The sequence below is a fragment of the Glandiceps talaboti genome, chromosome 1, assembly GCF_964340395.1.
Source record: "Glandiceps talaboti chromosome 1, keGlaTala1.1, whole genome shotgun sequence".
Taxonomy (NCBI): domain Eukaryota; kingdom Metazoa; phylum Hemichordata; class Enteropneusta; family Spengelidae; genus Glandiceps; species Glandiceps talaboti.
This window is the reverse complement of record NC_135549.1, coordinates 35491486-35516343: the sequence shown is the minus strand read 5'-3', so window position 1 is coordinate 35516343 and position 24858 is coordinate 35491486. Positions and strand designations below refer to the sequence as shown.

General features: G+C 36.6%; 1 protein-coding gene across 3 annotated transcripts in view; it reads left to right on the top strand.

Moving 5' to 3' along the window:
• The window catches only part of LOC144437568 (uncharacterized), a 78046-nt gene extending 53640 nt beyond the window's left edge, over positions 1-24406 (top strand). Inside the window, exons 5-7 of one of the 3 annotated variants that reach the window (XM_078126542.1) lie at positions 15336-15954; positions 20627-20739; positions 23520-24406. In XM_078126542.1, coding sequence (XP_077982668.1) covers positions 15336-15954; positions 20627-20739; positions 23520-23540 — 753 coding nt within the window. In that variant the 3' untranslated portion in view covers positions 23541-24406. Of the gene's footprint in view, positions 1-15329; positions 15955-20626; positions 20740-23519 lie in introns of all 3 variants that reach the window. The other 2 variants (XM_078126533.1, XM_078126550.1) reach the window with 2 other exon arrangements.
• The last annotated feature ends 452 nt before the right edge of the window (positions 24407-24858 follow it).

Sequence of the window (24858 nt, the reverse complement as noted above, 5' to 3'; positions counted from 1 at the left end):
AGTATTGAGTAGACCCTTCAAAATATCAATTTCAATAGGTGCAGGCTTATCCCAGATTTATTGTTTTCTTTTCCTGAAATTCAATAACAAGAATGACAAGGTTTATTATTCTCAAAAATTTCTTTTGTATGCTGATGTCAAAATTGAAAATCATACAATGCATTAAACAACAAAACACTTGAACTGAAAATAAAAATTGCAATGAGGAAAAAATGTACAATGGAATGACCACATGTTGTATGCATGGCTACTAGAGTTCAAACATACTCTATGTGTATCTTGCTATTATTTCAATGAAACATGTACATAAATGTCCTCCACTTCACATATAACATTACATAAGCAGATGACTTATCTCAATAGTTTATGTAAATACTCATGAAATTCAGTTGAACACATGTCAAGAAAAGATACAATTTGTTTATATAATTTATTACACATTTACTTTGATCTGAACTGATTGATATGTGTAACCTGACTCAACATAAAAATGAAGTATCAGAAATAGTATTGTTTGTTTTGAGATAATAACCATGACATACTAAAAATCTGACACTCTAGTCTAAAACAAAAAAAAAAAGCAAATTAGAAATACATGGTCACCTAAGTCTAGTAGTTTCAAAATTCATTTCTGGCTGTTTTGAACAGAGTACATGTACACGAATACATTTCACTCATAATACAACACATGGAAAATTCTGAACATATTCATATTTACCTTGATTGTGTTGAAGTCTTCAAAAAGTACTCCCAATTTTATCTGCTTGCCTTCAAGGGCAAAACGCTGAGCACTATCTCTGTCACTTGGCATCAACACATGTCCCGTTGCATTCTAGGTATAGCATTCAGATTAGACTGTCGACAGTTGCTCCTCGTGCCTTTTTCCCTACGTTTTATCTCAACTTAAGTCGTTGCTGCGCTCTCTGGCCCTCAATATCAGTATGCGATTATAGTAGTAGTGTTGCGCCGGATCAGAGTGCGACTACTTAAGTTTTAGATAAAATGAGGGGAAAAAAAGGCGCGACCAACTGTCGACAGTCTACATTCAGATTTGCGATGTCAAATATGTTGACATTGTTATCATTCAGATAATTACTTTAATCATGGAAATAGAACCCATGGAAGTAGGGTTCTACTTCCATGCTTTAATACAACAAACAGTTTGTTTGATTGCCGTGCACCACAGTGTTTATCGATATCTTGCCCACGCTGATGATCATAATACAGCAATGCCTATCATAATTTCGGAGCATCACATCGAAGTATGACATCGTAGTATTACGATTAGCTGATCTTACACTTCTTCGATGACACGACACTGGCCATTTTACGACCGAGGTTCGATTTGTTGACACTACAATGTCCAATATGTGGACCTTGATCCCATGTGTGTTTATACACAGTTCTGACGTCTTGAACAGTGATTTTCAACAACAAAACCATCAAAAATAGCCTAGAAACTTCCCCATCCTGCTGCGGATCTGTGTGTATGGTCGCGTTCTCGCCATTTTTAAAAACTCGTACAAATTTTGCTCAAAATTCATGTAAAAATCACGGTTTTCTTGGGTCAAACACGGTCAAACGTACATACTATGACAGAATGGGTGCATGGCTCCCAAGCTTACTTATATCTGATAGCTGGCCCCTCAGCAATGTCTTTAAACTATGAGTTACATTATCCTGTTGTAAATAGCGTGTGTTAGCTTAATCTCACGGATATTTACAGTCGAACAGTGTGAAAAGGGTTAAGTCGCCATAGACTTTCCATGCAAATTACCCCTAGGCCAAGGACTTTTTAGGTTGCACACAGTTGTACACAATGTTTTGATAGTGATCATTTTACACCAAAACAGGTGGGATATGGACTCATCTGCAAGTATATCAATAATTTTGAAATATTGAATTTCAATTTACATGAATGTATGGTCAGTAACTTGACCAAGGAATTAAGGAAAAATTGGTATAAAACACACGTTTTTGGTCAAAAGAGAATGTGAAATTTAGTTTTTTGATAAATACAAGGGTTACAATTAGCTGTAAAAATTAATAGATAGTATGGGTGTTGAGTAAAATATTTATCATAAAATCAACAAGTACTGTGTCGATGTTTACAGTAAATACAAACAAATTTGCATATATCATATATACAAAAATACTGCATACATATAAGTCTACAGATAGCAGCATAACGATATGTCTCACGGGCGATTATATCCAACACTCTGTTAACAAAAACCTGACGAAAGACAACGATGTAGATTCTTTATCGGTTCATGTAAACCAACCTAGGAGTAATCGTACGGCATTGGCATCTGTGGTTTGTCATCGGCAGAATCGCATGATCGCGGGACCAGCCATTGATGACATCAGTCCAAAAGTCGAAGTTATCGGGAGGGTTTTCGATACATTCTAGGACGACAAAATTTACTTCCTCAAACCCGTAAAATTCTTCATCATCATCGCTATCACTGTCTAGAAAGTGTCGAGCAAAAAACTCTGTCTTCCGGGTTTACTTCGTTCAATATATTAGCATAATGTCGAAGGTCAAAATCAATATTCATAGCGGCCGCCATATTAGGCATTGCTAAGTAGACACTATTTGCATTCAGCGGCAAAAAGTGAGAAAAATCAAACACCTGACTGTTTCCTGTCTGAATAAATTAATATAACATCGTGTAAATCATTACTTATTATGGGCATAAGGGCGGGACAACAATAACCCACTACAAAGTCACTTTATTGACAGCATATGCAAATTACTCTGTTGTCATTGATATCAACGACGTGGCCTACAGTGCAGAAGTGCTACATCATGGATATCAACGTCGCGGCGTCACAAGGGTTAAAGGTGGCCATAGTGCAGTTTTGTGACTCCATATCATATGTATTGGATGTACCAAGAGACAGAGTTCATGTTATATTTGAATGTATAGTTATAGCTATTTGTTTATGGTTTATTTACATATATTTTTTGTTAGCACAACTGAACTGAGGTTCAGTAGTGCTATAGGGATCGCCCGGCATCTGTCTGCCTATCTGTGTGTGTGTGTGTGTGTGTGTGTGTGTGTGTGTGTGTGTGTGTGTGTGTGAACAACTTAAAGTAAAGAACTGCTGAACCGATTGCCATGATATTTGGTGAGTCCATTACCTTGGGTGTCTAGTTGGGAAATTGTTCAAATCAAAATAATCGCATCACAGGTGTGTGATTTGGGTCAAACAATGTGATTTTTGGTCAAAAAACTTAAACTCAGAAACTACTGGGCAGATTGGTGTGAAATTTGGTGGGATCATTCTTAAGGGGGCATAAAGTAAGATGTGTTCATGACATGATGATTCCATCAGTAATATGCAAATTAGTGCTAAAAATGTGTCTTTTTGGTTAAAAATCTATAATTCCAAAACCACTGAGCAGATTGGGTTTAAATTTAATGGGAATGCATCTAGGGATGTATGGGCAAAGAAATAATATGCATACAATGATTCCATGAGTGATATGCAAATTATGTGTAAAGATGTTCATTTTTGATCAAAAACTTATATCAAAAACTTATTAAACTTATAAGTATGTGGTCAATGAGTCTGAAACTGGGTGAGATGTTTCTGAAAGTGTTATTCTGTAGATTTTCTTCAAAACATTTTTAACAGAATTGGCCCTAGCAGCCATGACCGCGCCCTTAGCAACAACCAAATGGCAGTATATTTTAGTCAAATGACAACATCATCTGGTTGGCAAGTGAGTAAGCATTCAAAAAATGTATGCAAATACCCTAGCAACCATGACCACGCCCATAGCAACAGCCAAACAGTTGTGTATTTCACAAAGATAACGAGTGATAAATAGACAATTGAATAAACATTCAAAAAATGTATATAAATTTGCCTAGCAACAAGACCACACCAATAGCAACAAGACCACACCAATAGCAACAGCCAAATAATCATGTATATTGCAAAGATAACAACAGTAATAGAAAGACAAATGAATATCCATTCAAAAAATATATGCAAATGTGCCTAGCAACAAGACCACGCCATAGCAACAACCAAATGATCACATATATTTGCGAAGATAACAACAGGGATTAATAGACAATTGAATAAACATTCAAAAAATGTTTGTAAATTTGCCTAGCAACAAGACCACGCCCACAGCAACAACCAAATGATCACATATATATTGCAAAGGTAATATCAGGAATTCATACACAAGTGAACAAAAACATACAAAAATGTATACAAATATATCTAACAACATGACCACGCCCATAGCAACAGCCAAATGATAGCATATATCGTAAAGATAGCAACATGGTTGGATAGGCAACTGGATAGTCATTCAGCAAATGAACACCCATTGTTAGCATGGACTAGCATATGGATAAACATTTTTAAAAACTGTACAATTGTGCTACAACGCCATTGGCGGTATTTTTTATTTTCATCTTCTTCTCCAAAACCGCCATTCAGAATACTTTGATATTTGGTCTGCAAGGTGCTTGGGGAGAGGCTATTCAGATTAGTTCATGACAAGTTGATCTGTGCCATTTTCAATTTTTGACGAATTTTTTGTTAATTTCAAGTCAGCACATGTTCTTTTCTAATTTTGATGAATTTTTTTGTATATTTGGTGTGCAAGGTGCTTGGGGAGAGGCTATTCAGATTAGTTCATGACAAGTTGATCTGTGCCATTTTCAATTTTTGACGAATTTTTTGTTAAAAATGATATTTTCATCTTCTTCTCAAATACTACTTGTCAGATTGCTTTGATATCTGTCATGGAGGGTATCTTACTTAGATTTGTTAATTTCAAGTCAGCACATGTTCTTTTCTAATTTTGATGAATTTTTTTGTATATTGGAAATCAGTCATCATCGCATTGCATGGTTACTTTCAATTAGCAAGCATTATATCCTTGACTTGCGGCATCTTCTGTAACCCTCCATTCTACAGAAAACTCAGTGTTGGACAATGAGTAATGAACATATGTATGGTTTCAACATAAGTCAAGTTCATGAGTGGGGTGGTCACAATGAGATGTGGGTAGGAATCGTGATTCAAAATGGCCGATGTGTAGCAAATGTATGTCCATCAGTGGCAGTAAATCATGAACGACAGTGTGACTTTCAATGTGACAGAGACACAATTGCAAAAGTGTTGGAGACAAATGTTACGTGGCTGACGAGACATGTAAAATCAGTATACACAGAGAGATTCATTTATTCTTCAATGATGCCATGTAGTCATCTCGGAGCATGCAGTGAACGGTAAATTCATGTAGTGCACTGGAAACCCTTGGAAAATGAGCATGATTGATTTACATTTCTGTCTGTGCTTTAGCTACCCATTCATATGATTCAGAATACTCCTAAATGTGAAATGGCGAAACTATTTTCAAAGTCTTTTTCAATGCTTTTGAATCAAAATTCTTGCTGACTCAGACGATCAAACAATTGTTCCATGATATACTTCACCCACAGAAACGTGTGTATACAATTCATTGGGTGCTGCCATGTTTGTTTTGATTTTGTACTATGTATGCTACCGTGTAGTCGTACTCCAGTTGTCATATCAGCCACAGAACATAGCCATGCAATGTAATATTGTAACAGTGTAGATCTGGTATAATATTGTAACAAGTATCAAGGCATCACTGTACTAAGAAATTGCTACACTATTTGTAGTCATGTCAGACACACCGAAAAATTTTCTGCCAGTGTGTGCACAGGCACAGACATTGAGAAGACAATATCTCCACTCCACTCAGAGAGGACGGATTTTGATAAATACATGTAAAGCATCATTTTGTTCAGATTTAAAAGTTCATTTTCACTGTAAAATTATTTTTGGTAGGTATGACAAGAAATATGGGAAAAAAACACCTTAAAGGTGATTCAAAATGCTCACATTCACTATTGCTAATTTGCTAGACTACATGTTTGTGAAATGCATTCTGGTTTTAAAACTTTTCAAAAGCGTCTGCAAACACCTTAAAATGACCTTTTTTCAGTCACTTCCCTTCGGATTTACTTCGAGAGTTTTCGGGTATTTCCGGTCCCACCTAGACCACAGGATTTTATGACGTCATAAGGAGACATGGTTAGCACGTAGCCTATGACGAGCGTAGTCAACAGGTGAATAAAACTCAACAGCATTGTGAAAAAATACATTGCTGGTGGTTGTAATAGACATCAGTAAACAAAAACTACAGTCTACATGTCTTATTAACCAACATTTACCGATATTTACTCACACTTTCTGACTAATTGGCAGTGTCTGTGGGTATAAATGCTAAAATATGATCTCCCCATATTATGGCAAAATAAATCAAAACGGCTAGACTAGATATATATAAACACTTGTAATGTCGCGTGTTTCACATTCATTGACTTTTATTTATCTGATTTATTATTATTTGCCGACAAGAAGCATTACGATACCGTCGTGACGTTTGACGGCATCCCCGGGCCAAGGATGGCATATTTTAGCCCAATCGTACTCGCGTCGCCTTTTGAACAGTGCATTTAACAACAAAGTAAACATATTTCATCTCGAATAAATATACTAGCTATTAGAATACCAATGGGAAACTTCAAGAAGGCGTATCGGGACATGTGCCACAATATATTTGTTGGTCCCATAATACACTAATTGATTCGATTTGGTCCGAGCATATGGAAGTACGCTCCGAGTCATTGCATCATGTAAATGGAACTGTGACAGACCTAATTTTGTTGTCCATATATAAAATGAGACTGACCTGTAAATTTTTCACAGTTTTCGTTGTGGTCTTGTATTGTCACATGTTTGGCTTGTGAACACAAGTTTACATCAGTCTATTATTGTCTAGGGCGTAATACTCTAGTCCGAGTCTGAAACCCATATAAAACCTAAGAAACTCGCATTCGGATCGGACAGAACAGAAGTAGGTCTCATCGACTTGTTGGGGACTCGAATTATTGCTTGTTTTTATCACGGTATACAGGTGATTATTATATATCGGTAGAGGGGTAGTGTTGTCAAGTTTTGTGCAGTCACCGCGGCGGCCGCGGCAGTAAGCTTATACTAGGATAGTTCCGCCGATCAAAGCTGAAGCAGTGACAATGTACGTATGGAATCGGGAGAGCACAGCGCACATTCGTGTCGGGTTAAATTTATCCACGTGTTGATGTAATCCATATTTATCAATCAGATATATTGTAAAATTCTTCAAGTCGTACAGAAATAACGTCTCTAACTTCAAAACAAACCCTGAGAAACTGGACCGGACGTGGCTAGCCAAGTATCTAGTTGCAGGCTTTCTTTCATAACCATGTGCTGGGGTCACGACCTTGATTGCCGACGTCAATATTGTCCAATCATATTTAATATCATGAACACATCGCGATATTTGATTTGTTGGTTTCCTAGACTGTATACTTCGAATACCATGATTCGTTACAGAATTCTTCTAATGAATATTAAATAGGCTTGTTGCATTAAATTAAGTGATATCGCAACAAGGGAAACCATACAAGTTTTCTTCCAGACGAGTTGCTAAAGTCATGTAAATGACAACACTAAACTCACGAAATTTCCTCAGTTCTTTAGAATTTTATTGCTGATAATATGGCAATCTAATAGCTAGTATATTTATTCAAGATAAATATGTTTACTTTTTTGCTAAATGCGCCGTTCAAAAGGCGACGTCAGTGAGTATAGTCGAGTATAGTGGGCTATAATATGCTGTCGACGCCATGCCTGTCGAAGATATTGTAATGCTTCTCCTCGGCAAATAATTAAAAAAATCAGATAAATAAATTGAAACACACGAGCGACATTACAAGTGTTTATGTATATCTACACTGTAGTCTAGCCGTTTTGATTTATTTTGCCACAATATGGGGAGATAATATTTTAGCATTTATACCCACAGACACTGCCAATTAGTCAGAAAGTGTGAGTAAATATCGGTAAATGTTGGTTAATAAGACATGTAGAGTGTAGTTTTTTTTTACTGATATCTGTTACAACCACTAGCAATGTATTTTTTCACAATGCTGTTGAGTTTTATTCACCTAGTGACTACGCTCGTCATAGTCTTAGTGCTAATGTGTACCATCATAAAATCCCGTGGTCTAGGTGGGACCGGAAATACCTGAAAACTCGAGAAGTAAATCCGAAGGGAAGTGACTGAAAAAAGGTCATTTTAAGGTGTTTGCAGACGCTTTTGAAAAGTTTTAAAACCAGAATGCATTTCACAAACATGTCGTCTAGCAAATTAGCGATAGTGAATGTGAGCATTTTGAATCACCTTTAAAATGTGATTTTTTTTCAATTGCGAGCGGAGCTAAAAAGTGGCCGTTTTCATATGCCTCATGTATTCGGTATTCCACAAGTCAGAGGGGATGGGGGGACTGTGCACTGTGAGACTCTTTGAATTTCAAAGTCTGCAGTTGAGGGCGCTACACAGTTTCTTGGTACAGAAGATCTTTGGTCAGACTCATCAGGTGTATGGGGGACTGGGTCACCCAATCTCGAGATATGATCACTTGTTTGAAAGGTTTTTGAAGTTTACAATGGGTCATAGCATCATCCTATTGATTCTCTGTTAGGAGACAATTTAAAACTTTCAAGTCGATTCTGGACCAGAAGTGCCCAGAATTGCAGATAAAGGATACGTCTCAGTTGAAAGCTAGTGTTTTCTTTTATATGGAATTATGTATGTATTACTGATTTTGATCGATATTGAGTGAGTCCTCTCTGTTTACGAGTTTAGTTTTCCAATCAAACCGTCTTTGTGGAAGTACGTGCATGGGCATCAAAACAGGCCAAGATACAGTGGTTACTGATAAAAATAATTGCCGAGCGACACAATGACACTATAGTTCTGAATGGCCTGAAAGTGGTTTAAAGTGATGAATATATTCCTTTTGGTGATGAAAATGAGCAGAAAGATGGTTTTTGTTCTTTAATACTACGACATGAAAAAATATGTTTAAATTTTCATTATTTTCTCTGGCGTTTATCGCCTGTATTCAGTGATGCATTGTAACCGGCATTTGAAATCAGAACAGTGACCTATGTACATCGCAGTTTGTACCATATGGTGTGAAAGAAACTTAATGAAGTGTGCTACTTCTCTCATAATTTTGAAACATTTGCATAATTAGCCCACCTAATTTGCATAATTTCAGAAACTCATATTAGAAGGATCTGTACCCAGATTTCTATGACACCATCAGATTCAGCACCCTTTGAAACGCACAGTATCTGAAATTTCATGATGTTGAAAGTGCTTTACAAGAAATATGCATACGTAATTAATGGTACTGGAGAAAACAGTTTTCAACAATTACTGATTTTAGCAAAACTCATGATTTGCAAGTGCCTGTATTCATATGTATGATACTTACTAACTACAGTACATCCTTATTTCAGTTGACAAACACTTTTTCTGTATAAAAAACAGATAGCTTTGTCTAGAAAATTATTGTCTTTTTTTTTGTTTATATCATATCACAAAGTTGGGAAAAACTTAATTGTTCACAATTTGGAAGTCATGGCAGAAAAAATTCGGAAATTTAATGCTTTACAAATCCATGTCTTCAAAAGTCCTTGGCCAATTTTAGTCATTCAATCAAATGTCATTTCTATCTTTGAATGAGATCTATCCAACTACTACAGGTTTGACAAGACTACTATTTGAAAGTTCAACATGTGGTATGGACCACAGGCACTCTAATCAATCTGTATGAGGTTTTTTTAAAATGTATAATAAATAATAAGGCCACAGTTTCATCATATGAAACCACTGATCACTTTATTATTTCAATAAAAACAAAACTACCTAGTGGAAGAGCTGAACAACAGAACCATTTCTACACATTACAAAAATAAAAAAAAGAACAACAAAAACAGCAGAGCTATTCTGACTGATAGGTCACTTGTTCTTTCGATAAATCAGTTCCAATTTTTTTTGCAGTCACACTTTGCACAATACTGGGTGTCTCTGTGGACCAGTTAATGTGAAAAAGATTTGCTATTGTGCTGAAAATGATGGACGTTTTGGATGCCATGATGTCACAAGCAGGGAGTTTTCCCAGCATCATTTGAGGCAAAAGTCGTTCCCCCCCCCCCCCCCCCCATGGCATCATACAGTGAGGCTCAAGATAGCAGAATTTTGATGTTTCAAATTCACAGAACTTTAATATATTTTTATTTTTTTTTAATTCATATACATATCAATTAAAAATAAAAGGATAAGCTATCTAAAAGTGCAAGTGTGTTTGGTTTGACCTTTCCTTTAAAATCTTCTCCAAAACTACTATGCCAATTGAGGGGTTGGAATTTCTTGTGCAGGTGTCTTAGGATGAGCAGATATAAGTTTGTTCAAGACAAGTTGATTGGGTTATTAATATGCAAACTAGGGGTAAAAATATTTTTTTGTAAAATTGTGACTATAATATACAAGTACAATATTTTACCAACTTTCGGTGTGAAATGAGTTCTATAGTGTGTGAGAGTCATCATATGAAACTACTAACCACTTTATTACTTTGCTAAAACAAATCTGCACAGTGGAAGAGCTGAACAGCAGAACCACTTCTACACATGTTACAAAAAGAAGAATAAAACAAACAGCCAAGCTATTCTAGCCGATACATCGCTTATTGAAAAACACTACATCAACAAGCGTTTCATTACATGTGCCCTTTTGTTTTGTTTGAAGTACATGTATGTACCAAATTATATTCAATGTAAAGCATGCATTTTTAGTTGGCGGGGACTTATGGATTGGGTTCCGTCTGTCCATGCATCAGTCCGTCCATGTGCATCCATGTGCATATTGATTTTCGTCATGATACAATTCGATATGGCTGCCTGGCAGCCATTTTGTTTGCGAATTTTTCATGTCCAAAGCCATAACTCAGACATGTTTGAACAGATCTCATTTAAAGTTGGTATTAGCACAGTGTTCTATGACATACATGTGCATATCCATTTTAATCGTGATACAATCCGATATGGCTGCCTGGCAGCCATTTTGTTTGCGAATTTTCCATGTCCAAAGCCATAACTCAGACATGCTTGAACAGATCTCATTCAAAGTTGGTATTAGCACAGTGTTCTATGACATACATGTGCATATTTCCATTTTCGTCGTGATACAATCCGATATGGCTGCCTGGCAGCCATTTTGTTTGCGAATTTTCCATGTCCAAAGCCATAACACAGACATGCTTGAACAGATCTCGTTCAAAGTTGGTATTAGGACAGTGTTCTATGACATACATGTGCATATTTAGTCCCCGCCGGACGAAGTCCGAGAAGGGGACTTATGGATTGGGTTCCGTGCGTCCGTGCGTGCGTGCGTCCGTCCGTCCGCAGCCGTTTCTTGGAGATGCCTGGACCGATTTTTTTCAAACCTGGTACAGGGGCAACATACAATGGCATACATATGCAAAGCAATTTGTTTCATGATACGATCCAATATGGCCGCCTAGCAGCCATTTTGTTTGCAAATTTTCCCTGTCTAAAGCCATAACTCAGACATGCTTGAACAGATCTCATTCAAAGTTGGCATTAGGACAGTGTTCTATGGCATATATGTGCATATTCATTGTTGTCATGATACGATCCAATATGGCCGCCAGGCAGCCATTTTGTTTGTGAATTTAAATGTCCAAAGCCATAACTCAGACATGCTTGAACAGATCTCATTCAAAGTTGGTATTAGGACAGTGTTCTATGACATACATGTGCATATCCATTTTCATTGTGATACGATCAAATATGGCCGCCTGGCAGCCATTTTGTTTGCGATTTTTCTATGTCCAAAGCCATAACTCAGACATGCTTGAACAGATCTCATTCAAAGTTGGTATTAGGACAGTGTTCTATGACATACATGTGCATATTCATTTTCATCGTGATATGATCCCCCATACCCGACCAATCCTTTATTGTTGTGGGCATGTTCCATGTCCAACAACCAGGCACAACATATCTAAGTCTATTTGATTTAGGTTCACAAGTGTGTTGCGTGATCAAAGTAGTGATAATTCCTTAAAACCCAATCATAGCGGGGACTATGTCATTCTCAATGACTTGTCATTGTTGTCGTGATATGATCCAATATGGCTGCGTGGCAGCCATTTTGTTTGCGAATTTTCCATGTCCAAAGCCGTAACTCAGACATGCTTGAACAGATCTCATTCAAAGTTGGTATTAGCACAGTGTTCTGTGACATACATGTACATATCCATTTTCGTCTTGACACATCCGATATGGCTGCCTGACAGCCATTTTGTTGGCGCAGTTTTCACTGTCCAAAGCCATAACTCAGACATGCTTGAACAGAGTAGTGATATCAAAAACAACCATATGAGGCCAAACAACATTAACCAGGTTTGAAAATGACAACATAAACTGCCAGTTCCATAAAACCCAATCATAGCTGGGACAATGTCATTTTCAATGACTTGTTAAACTATAGCCTAATTTATACTGAAAATCATTATTTATGAAATGAGTCATTAAAACTACAAGCTATATTATCAATCTTTCTATGACACATGCACTGTGTTATCATCTATTTGAGTACCAAATTATATTAAATTTTAAGCATGCATTATTAAGATAAAGCCTAATTACCGAAACCCTCAATTATGCAAGTAACTCATTAATATTCATCAGCAGTATGCAAATTAGGACTGATAGTGACAATTTTGGTCTTGAAAACTACATGATGAACGGGGCTGAAGCTTAGTTGGGATGTTTCTGGAGGTGTTGTTCTGCCGTGTTATTGTTAGTGTTTGTGGAGGTTTTATTCAAAACATTTCGATACAACTGGCCCTTGCAACCATAGCCACACCCTTAGCAACAAAGAAATGATGGTGCATAGTACAAAGATAACAACAGGGATGGGTAGGTAGGTGACTAAAGAATACTAAAATGTATGTAAATATGCCTAGTAATGAGACCACACCCATAGCAACAGCCAAATGATGTTTTATATTGCAAAGATGCAAACTGGGAAGGGTAGCCAAGTGTTTAAAGATTCCAAAAATGTATGCAAATATGCCTATTAACAAAAACACGCCCATAGCAACAGCCAAACACAGTTGTGCTACAATGCCATTGGCAATATTTTTGTAAATGAAGCCTATCCAGTATGTTATATAATCACATGGGACATTTTCATATATTCTAAAGTTAAAGTCAATGCAGTTTTGCTATAGGCCTGATGAAATGAGTAGGTTCAGGGCCAATTGGATTCATGCCAAGTGTGGTATACATGTAGTCCTCATTCTGGGCCAATTGGATGCATGCCAATTGTTGTATAGTCCTCATTCAGGACCAATTGGATGCATGCCAATTGTGGTATACATGTAGTCCTTGTTCTGGGCCAATTGGATGCATGCCAATTGTTGTATACATGTAGTACTCGTTCTGGGCCAATTGGATGCATGTCAATTGTTGTATAGTCCTCATTCAGGACCAATTGGATGCATACCAATTGTTGTATGGTCCTCATTCAGGACCAATTGGATGCATGCCAATTGTTGTATAGTTCTCATTTAGGACCAATTGGATGCATGCCAATTGTTGTATAGTTCTCATTCAGGACCAATTGGATGCATGCCAATTGTTGTATGGTCCTCATTCAGGACCAATTGGATGCATGCCAATTGTTGTATACATGTAGTCCTCGTTCTGGGCCAATTGGATGCATGCCAATTGTTGTATAGTCCTCATTCAGGACCAATTGGATGCATACCAATTGTGGTATAGTCCTCATTCAGGACCAATTGGATGCACGCCAATTGTGGTATAGTCCTCATTCAGGACCAATTGGATGCATGCCAATTGTGGTATAGTCCTCATTCAGGACCAATTGGATGCATGCCAATTGTTGTATACATGTAGTCCTCGTTCTGGGCCAATTGGATGCATGCCAATTGTTGTATGGTCCTCATTCAGGACCAATTGGATGCATGCCAATTGTGGTATAGTCCTCATTCAGGACCAATTGGATGCATGCCAATTGTGGTATAGTTCTCATTCAGGACCAATTGGATGCATGCCAATTGTGGTATACATGTAGTCCTTGTCCTGGGCCAATTGGATGCATGCCAATTGTTGTATACATGTAGTCCTCGTTCTGGGCCAATTGGATGCATGCCAATTGTTGTATAGTCCTCATTCAGGACCAATTGGATGCATACCAATTGTGGTATAGTCCTCATTCAGGACCAATTGGATGCATGCCAATTGTTGTATACATGTAGTCCTCGTTCTGGGCCAATTGGATGCATGCCAATTGTTGTATAGTCCTCATTCAGGACCAATTGGATGCATGCCAATTGTTGTATAGTTCTCATTCAGGACCAATTGGATGTATGCCAATTGTTGTATAGTCCTCATTCAGGACCAATTGGATGCATGCCAATTGTTGTATACATGTAGTCCTCATTCAGGACCAATTGGATGCATGCCAATTGTTGTATAGTTCTCATTCAGGACCAATTGGATGCATGCCAATTGTGGTATAGTCCTCATTCAGGACCAATTGGATGCATACCAATTGTGGTATAGTCCTCATTCTGGGCCAATTGGATGCATGCCAATTGTTGTATAGTCCTCATTCAGGACCAATTGGATGCATGCCAATTGTGGTATAGTCCTCATACAGGACCAATTGGATGCATGCCAATTGTTGTATAGTTCTCATTCAGGACCAATTGGATGTATGCCAATTGTGGTATAGTTCTCATTCAGGACCAATTGGATGCATGCCAATTGTGGTATAGTCCTCATTCAGGACCAATTGGATGCATACCAATTGTGGTATATTCCTCATTCTGGGCCAATTGGATGCATGCCAATTGTTGTATAGTCCTCATTCAGGACCAATTGGATGCATGCCAATTGTGGTATAGTCCTCATTCAGGACCAATTGGATGCATGCCAATTGTGGTATAGTCCTCATACAGGACCAATTGGATGCATGCCAATTGTGGTATAGTCCTCATTCAGGACCAATTGGATGCATGCCAATTGTTGTATACATGTAGTCCTCATTCTGGGCCAATTGGATGCATGCCAATTGTTGTATGGTCCTCATTCAGGACCAATTGGATGCATGCCAATTGTGGTATAGTCCTCATTCAGGACCAATTGGATGCATGCCAATTATTGTATAGTCCTCATTTAGGACCAATTGGATGCATGCCAATTGTTGTATATTATTATCTAAAGCAGAATTATATTGATGTCTAGAACATAGATTTGCACAATCATTATGCTAATAAAATTAATATTTATTGTCTTCAATTTATACTTGATAGAAACAGGAAACACATTACTTGTCATCATCGCATGCTACCAAGAGAGTTTGTATGCAGACCATTGCCAGTTCTCTGGAGTATCTCTTCAAATCTAAACCAGCAGGCTCAACCAAACCTGAACGCAAGGTGGAACTTGTTAAACACAAGAGAAGAGAGGAAAGATGTGATAAGCATTCCAGAATGCAAGGTATTTTCCATTGGGAGAGTAAGAAACAAGAGAAAGGTCCAAAAGAAACTGACAAAGCCAAACAAATAGCCCCAGATTGGAAGGTAACCAATGTGTATGAAAAGGTCAGCGATGAAGAATATGATGATTTCATTGGCGAGTTGGATTATGATGAAAGTTCGTTATTAATAGATGAGATACATGTAGATGAAGTTAATAAAGGAGAGGACAAACTGAGTATGAGCATACATGAACAGACATTTCAAAATGACATCAAAAGAGAAGAAAGAAAACACGACAAAAAGGAAAACCTAGGCTACAAAAGAGCTGAGAGAAAACATGATATAAAGAAAGATGATCAGCTTAAACAGAAAACCATTAATCAGCTTAAACGGGGTAACCATTCTATTATCTGGGAAGATAGTGACAATAGCCATGGTTATGTAGGAGACATAGTGGGTATGTTCTATTTTTTCTCATCCTCCATACAGTGTCATAGCAATTATTAAAGTTAATTCAAATCTTATACTAAGGTGATGGGACATCCATGTCAACACATGTGTGGTGCTTATATCATTGCTTACTGAATGGTGGCCATATTCGGCCATATATCGTTTGTGCAATAGTTCAAGAACCAAAAATAAGACACAGACACTCAAGTATCTGTTCCTATATTATTCCCTACTGGCTTGGTCAACATCAGGTATTTTCCCGCCTATGGTTTTTCACCAATTTGACGTCTCTATGCATCGCCTTATTAGTTTCCGGTGAGATCTTTCCTTTTTAGCACAACTGAACTGAAGGCTCATTAGTGCTATAAGCATGGCAAAGTGTCTGTCTGTCTGTCTGTGTGTGTGGATGTCTCTCTGTGAGTGTGTGTGTGTGTGTGTGTGTGTGTGTGTGTGTGTGTGTGTGTGTAAACAACTTAAAATCAAAAACTGCTGGACCAATTGCTTTGATATTTGGTAGTCATGTTACTTGGGAAATGAGGGTTTTGGGTCAAAAAATGTGATTTTTGGTCAAAAAACGTAAATTCCAAAAGTACTGGGCTGATTGGCATGAATATGATGGGGACATTGATGTGAGTTAATTAAGATTTGTTCATGACATGATGATTCCCTTGGTAATATGCAAATTAGCACTAAAAATGTGTCTTTTTGGTCAAAAACCTATAATTCCAAAACTACTCAGCAGATTGGACTGAAATTTAAGAAGAGGGATGTATCTGTGGGTGTATAGATGAAGAACTATTAAGCATACAATGATCTCATCAGTAATATGCAAATTAGGTGAAAACGTGAATTTTAGTAAAACATTTATATCTCAAAAAGTACATGGTCAATGAGACTGAAACTTGGTGAGATGTTATTCTGCAGATTTTCTTCAAAACATTGTGACAAAATTGGCCCTAGCAACCATGACCATGTCCTTAACAACAACCAAATAGCAGTCAAATAACAACATCATCTGATAGGCAAGTGAGTAAACATTCAAACAATGTATGCAAATACCCTAGCAACCATGGCCACGCCCATAGCAACAGCCCAAACGGTGGTGTATTTCACAAAAAAGGGATTCTGAATTGAATAAATTTGCCTAGCAACAAGACCATTCCCATAGCAACAGCCAAATGATCTCATATATTGTGGAGATAACAGGGATTAATAGACAATTGAATACACATTCAAAAAATGTATGTAAATTTGCCTAGCAACAAGACCACGCTCATATCAACAGCCAAATGATCACGTATATTACAAAGATATCAACATGGTTGGATATGCAACTGGATAGTCATTCAGCAAATGAACACCTATTGTTAGCATGGACTAGCATATGGATAAACATTTTAAAAAACTGAACAGTTGTGCTACAATGCCATTGGCGATATTTTTCAAAAAGGGGGCTGGGGTAAAAGCCCATATGTTAGGGCAGTGACCACTTCATGAGCCCATTATTCAGGGTTCTCCTTGCAGGACATTATGGAGGCAGTCCGTTTGAGATCCCATTATACCTTTACTTCCTTTTACCTCTTGGATTGACCCTAGATGCTGACCAATTTCAGTATTTCCAATATTGTCTAAGATATTAGAGAGACATGTACATGATGCCTTCTACTCTTATTTAAATCACAATAACCTTCTGGTGCCAAATAAATCTGGGTTTAGAAAATATCATTCCTGCCAAACAGCCCTGCCTAGAATTGTTGAGAGCTGGACTAGTTCTGTTAATACTAGTAAAATGGTTGGGGTTGTACTAATTGATCTGAAAAAGGCATTTGACGTTGTTAATCATGACGTCTTACTTGCCAAATTGAATGCCTATGGTTGCTTGGGAAATTCTATGCGTTGGTTTAAATCATAACTTTATGAAAGATCACAATATGTTTACTTTAATGGATTTTCATCTAATAAGTTAAACATTGTGAGTGGTGTCCCACAGGGCTCCATCCTAGATCCTGGGTCCACTACTCTTTATTGCATACTTAAATGATCTTCCCCTGTACCTTGATACGTGCGAATTAGAAATGTACGCAGATGACTCCACTATGTTTTCCAGTGGAACATCACTTACTTCAATTCAGGATGAACTTAATCATGACATCACTAATGCACTGAAGTGATGTAGGGACAATCGCATGTACTTAAATATTGAAAATACCAAAACTATGCTAATTAATACCCACCAAAAAGGCCACCATTTAGTCAAACAAAAGTTTGATTTGTAGTTTGAAAATCAAATAATTGAACACACTAAATGTGACAAATTACTTGGTGTTTACATTGACGAAAATCTGTCATGGAATGAACATGTTTTAAAATTACACTCAAAGATCAGCTCACTCATTCGCCTCTTAAAAAAAGTATCTACAGTCTCTATCAGGGTTCTTTTCTACAAAAGTTATATAGTTCCTCATCTAGACTATAGTAACACTATCTGGTTTGGGTGGAATGAAAGCCTTTGTGGAAAATTACACAGACTACAGAAAAGAGCCTTAAGGTGCATTGTTGACACTGACAGAGACTCACCCACAGCTAATTTATTTAAATCTATAGATACATTACCAATCTCCCAGAGAGTAGCTTTTAATAAGTCTGTTTTTACCTTTAAGTGTCTAAAACAGCCTCTGTCCTGAGTATTTTAACTCATATTTTAAAATATGTTCACAACTGTCATAATTATAGAACCAGTCGAGCAAAAACAATGCCTTGTTAGTACCTCGACCTAGATTTGAATTTTGTAAGCAAAGTTTTATGTTTTCTGGTGCAAATACTTGGAATACATTACCACTTGAAGTGTGAAACAGAACATTGTTGTCTTCCTTCACACAAGGCTGTCACCAATATTTTATGACAAAATGTTAGACACTTTTGCCGTTTATTGTATGTCCTTATTGTACAGTTTGTATTTGTCTCTTTTGTCTTTGTACTATTTATATTTAGAGGGCCCCAGGGAAGATTGGCCAAGGCCAACTTTAAAATAAAGTTTAATAAATAAATAATACATATATTTCAGCTAGAACCGTTGGTATCCTCACAGGCTCAAGTCCACAAAGTGTTGTAGCCTATTGAGAGGCCAATGTACCTTCAAATTTCAATCAATCTTGTTGGTGCATGCCTTACTGCTGCCTTTCTTTTTGTGTTGTGCTTTAATAGATGCCTATAAGTATTGAATATCCAGGTAAGTACATGACAAAACTATAGTTTACAAAGGGAAATACATTTTTGTTAGACTACATGTAAGTATACTTACCTTGATACTCAGCATGGCCCACCTTCTTCCCCAGGAAGGACACAGTTGGTTTTTAGGACAACTGAACTGAAGGTTCAGTAGTGCTATAGGCATGGCAAAGTGTCTGTCTATCTGTCTGTCTGTCTGTCCATCTGTGTGTGTGTGTGTGTGTGTGTGTGTAAACAACTTAAAGTCAAAAACTGCTGGACCGATTGCTTTGATATTTGGTGGTCATGTTACTTCTGGTGTTTAGTTGGGAAATTGTTCAAATAAAAATGATTACATCAGAAATGTGGGTTTTGGGTCAAAAATGTGATTTTTGATAAACAAAAAACTTAAACTCCAGAAGTACTGGGCAGATTGGCATGAAATTTGATTGGAATGTTCTTAGATGTGAGTAAATTAAGATTTGTTCATGACATGATGATTCCCTGTGTAATATGCAAATTAAGAACCTATAATTCCAAAACTACTCAGCAGATTGGGCTGAAATTTAACAGGGATGCATCTGTGGGTGTATAGATGAAGAAATTTTTAAAAATACCGCCAATGGCATTGTAGCACAACTGCATTTTTAAAAAATGTTTATCTATATGCTAGTCCATGCTAACAATAGGTGTTCATTTCCTGAATCCAGTTGCCTATCCAACCTTGTTGCTATCTTTGCGACATACACGATCATTTGGCTGTTGCTATGGGCATGGTCATGTTGCTAGATATATTTGCATACATTTTTGAATGTTTTTCTCCTGTGTATGAATTCCTGATATTATCTTTACAATATACACAATCATTTGGCTGTTGCTATGGGCGTGGTCATGTTGCTAGGTAAATTTACATACATTTTTTGAATGTTTATTCAATTGTCTATTAATCCCTGTTGTTATCTTTATGAAATACACGACCATATGAAATATATTTGAAATACATAGTGCAGAAGAAATAGCTTCAGCATGATAACACATGCACTTGATAGTTTTACAGCCTTCAATAAGTTCATTTACTTTCCAACAAATAAGTAATATAGATAGGGCCTGCTTCCACATCATAAACCAGACACTCTAGTGTCACTTGCTGACACCAGTCTTACTTAATATCATAAATCTTGTCTTGGCATGCAACCTGTCTCATTCCTGATTGCCACAAACAGACACAAAATAAAGCATATATATTCCATCATATCAAACAGTAAGGTGATCATCGAAGTAAATTACACAAGACAGAAATAAACAAAGTGTAACACATGAAAGTATGTTATAACGCATATCAATGGGGTCCTTTATTTTAAGCTTAAAAATATGTTGACCATCCTTGGGCTACCAATTCAGAAAGTTGTAGCACAAGTGGACTGACTACCAGAGAAAACTGTTAACTTTCACCTCTTTCATTCCTATTTCAGGTAAATCCTTCACTAAACCTGGATTTTATTGTAAGCTTTGTCAGAAGTTCTTCACAGATCCTGATAAGGCTTTTTATAAACACTGTCAGTCAAGGGGTCACTGCTGTAAAATGGTAAGGATTGTTTAAGTGGTCACTATCATAAAATAGTAAGGATTGTGTAAGTGGTCACTCATAAAATGGTAAGGATTGTTCAGGGGTCACTACTATACAACGGTTAGGATTGTTTAAGGGGTCACTATCATAAAATGGTAAGGATTGTTTAAGTGGTCACTATCATAAAATGGTAAGGATTGTTAAGGGGTCACTATCATAAAATGGTAACGATTGTTTAAGTGGTCACTGTCATAAAATGGTAAGGATTGTTAAAGGGGTCACTATCATAAAATGGTAAGGATTGTTTAAGTGGTCACTGTCATAAAATGGTAAGGATTGTTTAAGGGGTCACTATCATAAAATGGTAACGATTGTTTAAGTGGTCACTATCATAAAATAGTAAGGATTGTTTAAGTGGTCACTGCCATAAAATGGTAAGGATTGTTAAGGGGTCACTATCATAAAATAGTAAGGATTGTTTAAGTGGTCACTACTATACAATGGTAAGGATTGTTAAAGGGTCACTATCATAAAATGGTAAGGATTGTTTAAGTGGTCACTACTATACAATGGTAAGGATTGTTAAAGGGGTCACTATCATAATATGGTAAGGATTGTTTAAGGGTCACTGCCGTAAAATGGTAAGGATTGTTTAAGTGGTCACTATCATAAAATGGTAAGGATTGTTAAAGGGTCACTATCATGAAATGGTAAGGATTGTTAAGGGGTCACTATCATAAAATGGTAAGGATTGTTTAAGTGGTCACTATCATAAAATGGTAAGGATTGTTAAAGGGTCACTATCATACAATGGTAAGGATTGTTTAAGTGGTCACTACTATACAATGGTAAGGATTGTTTAAGGGGTCACTATCATAAAATGGTAAGGATTGTTAAAGGGTCACTATCATAAAATGGTAAGGATTGTTTAAGTGGTCACTGTCATAAAATGGTAAGGATTGTTTAAGGGGTCACTATCATAAAATGGTAAGGATTGTTAAAGGGTCACTATCATAAAATGGTAAGGATTGTTAAGTGGTCACTATCATATATGGTAAGGATTGTTAAGTGGTCACTATCATAAAATGGTAAGGATTGTTAAAGGGTCACTATCATAAAATGGTAAGGATTGTTTAAGTGGTCACTACTATAAAATGGTAAGGATTGTTTAAGTGGTCACTATCATAATATGGTAAGGATTGTTTAAATGGTCACTATCATAATATGATAAGGATTGTTTAAGTGGTCACTATCATAAAATGGTAAGGATTGTTTAAGGGGTCACTATCATAATATGGTAAGGATTGTTTAAGTGGTCACTATCATAAAATGGTAAGGATTGTTTAAGTGGTCACTATCATAAAATGGTAAGGATTGTTTAAGTGGTCACTATCATAAAATGGTAAGGATTGTTTAAGGGGTCACTATCATAATATGGTAAGGATTGTTAAGGGGTCACTATCATAAAATTGTAAGGATTGTTAAAGGGTCACTATCATAATATGGTAAGGATTGTTTAAGTGGTCACTATCATAAAATGGTAAGGATTGTTAAGGGGTCACTATCATAAAATGGTAAGGATTGTTAAGGGGTCACTATCATAAAATGGTAAGGATTGTTCAGGGGTCACTATCATAAAATAGTAAGGATTGTTTAAGTAGTCACTATCATAAAATGGTAAGGATTGTTAAGGGGTCACTATCATAAAATGGTAAGGATTGTTAAGGGGTCACTGTCATAAAATGGTAAGGATTGTTAAAGGGTCACTATCAAAAATGGTAAGGATTGTTTAAGTGGTCACTACTATACAATGGTAAGGATTGTTTAAGGGTCACTATCATAAAATGGTAAGGATTGTTAAGGGGTCACTATCATAAAATAGTAAGGATTGTTAAAGGGTCACTGCTGTAAAATGGTAAGGATTGTTTAAGTGGTCACTATCATAAAATGGTAAGGATTGTTTAAGGGTCACTGCTGTAAAATGGTAAGGATTGTTAAGTGGTCACTATCATAATATGGTAAGGATTATTTAAGGGGTCACTATCATAAAATGGTAAGGATTGTGTAAGTGGTCACTCATAAAATGATAAGGATTGTTTAAGGGGTCACTACTATACAGTGGTTAGGATTGTTTAAGGGTCACTGCTGTAAAATGGTAAAGATTATAAACACTGTCAGTCAATGGTAAAATGGTAAGGATAGTTTATGATGGCAAATGTATGTGTCCAGTTGTAAATATGTAGGGATCAGTACACGGTATGGAAATTGTGAAAAAGTGAATTTTGAACAGTAATTACCTAAATGCTAAACTACCAAGCTGAATAATTTTCAGTGTGGAAGCCTTCTGGAATGTCAAGATGAAGAATTGTAAGATATGAAATTCTCAAAGGCATGATGAGATCTGATGTACAATTCCTTCATACGCACATTGCTTCCTCGGTGAAAACTTGTTTCAGTGTGGGCCTTGATGTAAGGACACTTTCATTTTAGCAGCATATATGAATTAAAACTAACATAGGTACTACTTATATGAATTGAAACTAACATAGGTACTACTTATATGAATTGAAACTAACATAGGTACTACTTATATGAATTGAAACTAACATAGGTACTACTTATATGAATTGAAACTAACATAGGTACTACTTATATGAATTGAAACTAACATAGGTACTACTTATATGAATTGAAACTAACATATGTACTATTTATATGAATTGAAACTAACATAGGTACTACTTATATTCTCACACTTTATAGGATGACTCAAAATGTGAATTTGTTTTGTCTTACAGAAAAGTGGCAACAAGGATTAGAAAGAAAGGAGAAGGAAGTATTTGAATACTGAGTTCTGTCTTACAGAAAAGTGGCAACAAGGATTAGAAAGAAAGGAGAAGGAAGTATTTGAATACTGAGTTCATAAATGATAATACACAAGAAGAAACAGGTGTTAGAGAATGGGTTATATTTTAAAACTGGCATGTTGTGGTTGTCCAATGTAGCGATGACAATTGCTAAATCCTTCAGACACTTGAGCTATTGGCATTGTCCAAGGAAAGACTTGCACTGGCTCAAATGTCTAGAATACAGTTGTATAGTTCTTTTTTCTACTGCATTGTGATTATTTTATATTGGCTATTGTGTTATTTGATAAATGTATCTACAGGATATATAGTTTGTTAGATTTGCTTCACATATAGCTTGTTATAACACATTACTATTCCATGCTGTCCAGTAATTGCCCCCCCCCCCCCCCAAAAAAAAGGTCACATGCTGTGGTCAATTGATTACATATTGTCATTGCCATTTCATCATGAAACATATACACAAGAAAAAACAATGTTAATAAATGTTAAGTTTCTAAAATACTTCATGGGTGTATGCAATTTTAGCATTTGTGACAAAGGTAATAGCCAACATACATGACATCAGATAGTTAACTTCTATAGGCACATACCCATATATGAAATACAAAATTTTCTGATTCCTAGTAGTCACAAATAGAGTAATCCAGTGGGAACAACACAGGAAATGAGTGGTGACTTTGTACTTGCTGTCGTTTTACTACAACACTACACTATTCTTTCTCTCACTGGCCCTAAAACAGCTTGTGATCAGCACCCCTTGTAGCCAAACCACGATTTTCAGTAGTGCTTTAGCCATAGTGAAGTGTGTGTGTGTGTGTGTGTGTGTGTGTGTGTGAACGACATAAAATCAAAAACCACCAAAGCGATTGCTTTGGTATTTGGTGGGGACATTAATTAGTGTGTGAATGTTGAAAACATAAAAATAATTGCCTCAGAGATGTGTGTTTTGGGTCGAAAAACATGATTCTTGGTGTGAAAATATGCTTTTACTCAGCTTAGAAATGAAATATTTCATTGATGCCATGAAATCTTCCATGGGCTACTTCATACCTCAATGTCAATAGTATCGAGATTGAGTCTGTTTGAGGTTGCTTGGAAATACAGCTGAATGAAATCATAGACACTGCTGTCTGTCATTAAAACAGGTTCATTCATGCTGCAAATATGATAAAGAGTCTTGTCCATCTCTGTATCTGACAGTCTGCCTATCTGTCATTGACAAACTTAAAGAAACTTAAAAGTAAATAAATACTGGGATGAATCTTTT